Raw genomic sequence first — 6,018 nt, forward strand, 5'->3', positions numbered from 1 at the left:
CTCCCAAACTGCTGGGATTACAGGCTTGAGCCACCGCGCCCGGCCAGAAAATACACATAACTTTTAAGATATATTACGACAGAACTCTAAGAGACTATAAAATTCACAGTCAGAAAAAATCACAGAAAAAATTAATTCTGTATTTATTTACATATTATACAAATGCTTTATGAACTAAACCAGGAAAAAGCACTGATTTAAGAATGTACATGGGGGAAAAAGACTTCTAATTAGCCCTTGGTTGAATTATCTAAACTAGGAATTGGCAATTTTTTTTTCTGTAAAAAGTCAGATTGTAAATATTTTAGGCTTTGTGAGCTATATACAGCCTCTGCTCGAACTATTCAACCCTGTTACCATAGTGTTTAAAAAAAAAGCAGTTTAGAGATAATATTTAATCAAATATTCATGGCCATGTTCCAGTAAAATTTTATTTATAAAAATAGGTAACTAACCAAATCAGTAACATTTTTTTCCATAACGCAATGTAACTAATAAAATCACTACCATATGAACAACATGTAATTTCTTGAACAATAAAGTCCAACACGATTGGTTTCTAACACAACCTTCAGAAGCCATGCTTAATTTATTCTATACTGAAAGCATGAAAAATTTGGAGAGAAAATTTTCAAAGAAGCAGTTATTCATTCCTAAAAATAGAATTCCAATATATTGTGCAAAGCACTGTTCCTTCTGATCACAAGAAATATGCTATAGGAAATAAAATACCTTTTTTGAAGTATCTTCCTTCTCCAAATGAACCGAGGAGACCAGGTCTTGGTCTCTCAGGAAAATTAACTGTTAGGATAAAGTTTTCCATTATTAAATGGCATTTGAAAAATAACATTATCAGTTAAAATCTGAAAAATTGGCCGGGCATGGTGGCTCCCACCTGCACTTTGGGAGGCCGAGGTGGGTGGATCACCTCAGGTCAGGAGTTCAAGACCATCCTGGTCAACACGGCAAAACCCCGTTTCTACTAAAAATACAAAAATTAGCCGGGTGTGGTGGCACACACCTGTAATCTCAGTTACCCGGAAGGCTGAGGCAGGAGAACTGTTGAACCTGCGGGGGGACAGGTTGCATGCAGTGAGTTGAGACTGCCCCACCGCACTCCAGCCTGGGTGACAGAGAGAGACACTGTCTCAAAAAACAAACAAAAACAAAACAAAATAATAAAATTTGAAAACTGAATAAAGTAAATAAAACAAAACCTATTTAAATATGAATCGATCCAAAATATTCTTACCGTGATCCTGGCACAGTTTCTGGAAAAGCAGAGTTGTCTTTTGCTTCTTTGCTTTATTGCCATAAGTATCTGATTAGAAAGAAACCAGGAAAGCAGACAAAAAATTATAGGATTGTTTCCTCTCCTTTAATAAACAAATATTTTATTCACATATAGAAAATGTTTTCAATAAATACATATGTAATTTGGATTAAATAAGTATTATAGAATACGTCCCAAATCAGTAGTATCAGTAGAAAAGGATATTTTTCTCTTAGTAAAAAATTGTTTAAAGTAATCCCAGCACTTTGGGAGGCTGAGGCAGGTGGATCACTTGAGCCCAGGAGTTTGAGGCCAACCTGAGCAACATGGCAAAACCCTGTCTCCATAAAAAACAGAAAAACTGGCCGGGCGCAGTGGCTCAATCCTGCAATCCCAGCACTTTGGGAGGCTGAGGCAGGTGGATCACCTGAGTTCAGGAGCTTGAGATCAGCTTGGCCAACATGGTGAAACCCCATCTCTACTAAAAATAATACAAAATTAGTTGGGTGTGGTGGCACATGCCTGTAGTCCCAGCTACTCGAGAGGCTGAGGCAGGAGAATCACTTGAACCTGGGAGGTGGAGGTTGCAGTGAGCTAAGATTGTGCCACTGCACTCTAGCCTGGGTGACAGTGAGACTCTGTCTCAAAGAAAAACAAAAAACAAAAAAACAAAACAAAACAAAAAAAAAAAACAAAGAAATGCAAAGAGCATAAAGAAAAAACCCAACAGAAAGCTTCCAGGAAAAGAAACATAAATTGTGAATATACATAACTGTACTCAAATGAATCTTACAAGAAGATGTTATTAGCAGGACCACTTTAAGAAATATATAAATTATTACCAGCAAGATGTCATACCTTTTTCATCTGGCAGATATCTAAAATCCATAGATTCACTAACTTCCTGGTCAGAAGGTCTCCGCAACTGCATTTTTACTGTTACGGGTTCTGTGATGGCTTTGCAATATGGCGGAGTTTTGAAAACAATGGCTACTTGACGGTGTACATCAGCTTGTGAAAAGATGCCTTTTGCTTCCCAATCGTTCAACACAAAACGAACTTCTATGTCATCTAGTGAATAAGAAACCAAAAAAATAATAATGGGAAAACAAAGTAACTGCATCTATTAATCTAAAATTTTTTCTAAATTCAATGAAATAAATAAATACCTTTCTGAACTTTGTCGCAAAGTAGAAATATTTCATCTCCTCCTCTGACACTTCCACAATTCTTGTTTACACGACAAATCCTTAATTCTGCAGTATTTGGAGCACCTAAATAAAAAGGATTTTCAAAAAAATGAGTTGTTACCTTAGTAATATTTTATTCCTTTTTGCAGGGAAGAATTTGAGGAAAACCATATACAGAATAAAAGTTTTAGTGTATAGGTAAAGAACACTAAATACATTAATCATCTCTGTATCTGTCCACTTCCTTTCTAACTGCTTTACTTCAGACTTTGTGGGTTCATTTCTAGGTAATGACATATTCTCTAATTACATCTCCCTGCTTCTAAATTCTGATTCTGCCAGTCAATCCTATGCACTGTCACCAGATTAATCTTCATAAATCATGACCACATCTCTATGGCAATACAATTTTCCCTATGGCAATACATTTCCTTATGGCAATACAACTTTCATGCTTCCTATTATGTGGCCATAAGATTATATAATTATTCCTGGCATTTAAAGCTCTACATGATAAGGATACTCTGATCTACCTTTATAGCCCTACATCTCTCTATCCTTCTACACATAAAACAGGTATGGCCATACACCATTGGTGGACGTATATATAAGTCTATGTACACACACACACACACACACAGTATTTTGGGGGAAAGTTTCATAATCTTTTAAAATGAGATATATCCATATCCTTTGATCCAGCATTTGCCATGCAGTGAGCCATGATTACACCACTGCACTCCAGCTTGGGTGACAGAGTGAGACCCTATCTCCAAAAAAAAAAAAAAAAAAAAAACCAATAAAATAAAAACATATACAAGAAAATATATTGCAGTACAGTTTGCTAGGCCAAAAAGAAAAAATGAGAAAAGAAAGAAACCAAATGTCTTGTAAGAGGGTAATTAATAAAATTATGATATAACTACATAATAAAATATGCTGCTACTGAAAAGAATAAGGTGATTGAAAGGAAAATGTTCAAGATATATGGTAAGAAGAAAGTTTTTAAAACAATCATCACTTATGATTTTAAGTTGCCAAAATTGTACTGTGTCAAAAATGATGATGACGACAATGTAGTTATGTATATATAGGAAGAAAAAACTGGTAAAATATGCACCTAAGGATAGTGATTATCCCTGGAGGATGAGATTAGAGAAGATTTCCTTTCTGTTATATATTTCTGTAATGCCTGGAAGTTTTCCTATCATGAATATATTGTTTTTCTAATTACCAAAATACTTTTAAGACTTAAACCATTACAAAAAAACAAGACTACAAATGTAAGAAAATGAAGTACTTACGGTTATCATAAATTGGGTTTGAGACAACAGGAGGAAGAGCAGTCGTCAAATTACCATGTTCATCAGGGAGGAAAACTTGAAAACATAGTCTCACCACATTGAGGTCACAATCTTCAATATCATTCAGCTGTTTTTCAGGGACTGAATAGTAAAAAAAAAAAAAAAAAAAAAAAATTTAAGAATGTAATAGTCACATAGACCTAAAGTCCTGCTAGGTCCTCCTCCCTGCCCATTATAGCCAATAACCTTGAATAGCATCCAAATCTGTACGAATACAAATAGGATAGTATACAAAGAATGCCTTGTATCATTCTTATCAAGTAGTCACTATCAAACAGTATTTGATAAATTATAGCCATGTTCAGGAAGTAACTATCCCCTCACCTGGGGATAATCCCAAGTTGACATTAATAACAAATCAAAGTTTTAAAAAAGAGTTGCAGGTTTGTACACAACAAAGAATGGCATTTACCCATTCATTCAACAAACATGTATTTGGTCCAGGTGCTGTATTAAGGACTCTGTAAATTATCTCCTAAATCTGTAAAAGAATTACTTTCATCCTCATTTTACAAATGAGGAACTGAGTTTAATTAGCTTTTTTGAGATGGGGGTCTCACTCTGTTGCCCAGGCTGGAGTGCAATGATGCAATTTTGCCTCACCCCAACCTCTGCCTCCCAGGCTCAAGTGATCTTCCCATCTCAGCCTCCTGAGTAGCTGGGACTACAGGCACATGCCACCACGCCCAGCTAATTTTTCTATTTTTTTGTAGAGATGGGGTTTCACTATGTTGCCCAGGGTGGTCACGAACTCCTAGGCTCAAGTGATCCACCTACCTTGGCCTCCCAAAGTATTGGGTTTACAGGCGTGAGCCACTGAGCCTGGCCTGGAACTGATTTTAAAGAGAGGAATTACTTGCCCAAAGTTTCACAGTGGCAAGGTGGAAATGTGAACTCATGTCATTAAATTTAGAGCCTATGCTTTTAAAAATTGAACTCTATTAGAAAATTGTACATATGTTATACATAAAAATGACATAAACAAGAATATCTACTAAAATGTGGATCAACATTTTAAGGATGAAATACCAAGAAACAAAAAAAGTAAGATAGCTAGTTTCCATAAGAAATTTTATGTGTAAATTTGTTTTGCTTAAAAATTTTTTTAATTAAAAATTTTACAGTTCTATAAAACTAGAAAAGCTCATGACAGAATATAGTATAATAGTTTGTTAAATTAATATTTGAACCAGAAATCCAGTTCCAAAAGAAAATATTGCCTTTTCAAATGCCATAAGCTAAAGCAATAAGTCATATTTTTAAAAAGCATGACATGCACATTATTTACACAACAATTTTACTTTGCAAAGTATTAAATTCTGAAACACTAAATTTAGAAACACAGTTAAGCCCAAATTCCTTATTTTACAGGCAATAACTAATAAAAATGATAATGTATTTTGTACTGTTTTTATTTAATGACACTGACAGTCTACGTAGCTATCACAACATTTAGAAGTATCCCAGTATTAGCATTCTTAGCCTAACCTTTGAAAGAGTGCATAAAAAAAATCTGTACTCTGTACAACTGAAAGGTCAAAATGTTATGATACCAACGCTTGGGTTACAGCAGCATACTCTACCGGCACTATTGTGGTAGGCAATATGAGAGCTACCTCTTCAAAACCCATTTTTATAGCATTATAAATGTAGCATTCAAGATATTAGTGTCTATCAGTTGCAAAGATGAGTAATCAATATGCAAAAAAGATAAATTTGTAGCTAGATGTTCCTGATAAGTTAAAAAACAAACCTATGTGAACTCTGTCAATGGATAAACCAACTGTGGTATAGTCCTACAATAGAATAAACTCAGCAATAAAAGAGAACAAACTGGCCAGGCTGGTGGCTCACGCCTGTATTCCCAGTACTTTGAGAGGCCGAGGTGGGCGGATCATGAGGTCAGGAGATCGAGAACACCCTGGCTAACACGGTGAAACCCCGCCCCTACTAAAAATACAAAAAATTAGCCGGGTGTGGTGGCAGGCGCCTATAATCCCAGCTACTCAGGAGGGTGAGGCAGGAGAATGGTGAACCCGGGAGGCGGAGTTTGTAGTGAGCCAAAAAAAGAAAAAGAAAAAAAGAACGATGGGGGTATATACCCCAAATGAATGTATCTCAAAACCATGCTTAGCAAAAGAAACCAGATACAAAACTATACCGTATGTTTCCTTTTTTTTTTTTTTTTTTT

General features: G+C 35.5%; 1 protein-coding gene across 2 annotated transcripts in view; it reads right to left on the bottom strand.

Annotated features, from left to right (window-relative positions):
* Window positions 1-6,018, bottom strand: part of REL (REL proto-oncogene, NF-kB subunit) — a 45,889-nt gene that overhangs the window by 4,702 nt on the left and 35,169 nt on the right. The window contains exons 5-9 of one of the 2 annotated variants that reach the window (XM_017849079.1): window positions 3,768-3,908; window positions 2,443-2,547; window positions 2,132-2,344; window positions 1,253-1,321; window positions 733-801 (exon numbers count right to left, since the gene is read on the bottom strand). In XM_017849079.1, the coding sequence (XP_017704568.1) occupies window positions 733-801; window positions 1,253-1,321; window positions 2,132-2,344; window positions 2,443-2,547; window positions 3,768-3,908 (597 nt within the window). The remainder of the gene's footprint in view (window positions 1-732; window positions 802-1,252; window positions 1,322-2,131; window positions 2,345-2,442; window positions 2,548-3,767; window positions 3,909-6,018) is intronic. The other variant, XM_017849080.1, reaches the window with a different exon arrangement.

This window comes from Rhinopithecus bieti, unplaced genomic scaffold, assembly GCF_001698545.2.
Source record: "Rhinopithecus bieti isolate Rb0 unplaced genomic scaffold, ASM169854v2 scaffold_30775, whole genome shotgun sequence".
NCBI lineage: Eukaryota > Metazoa > Chordata > Mammalia > Primates > Cercopithecidae > Rhinopithecus > Rhinopithecus bieti.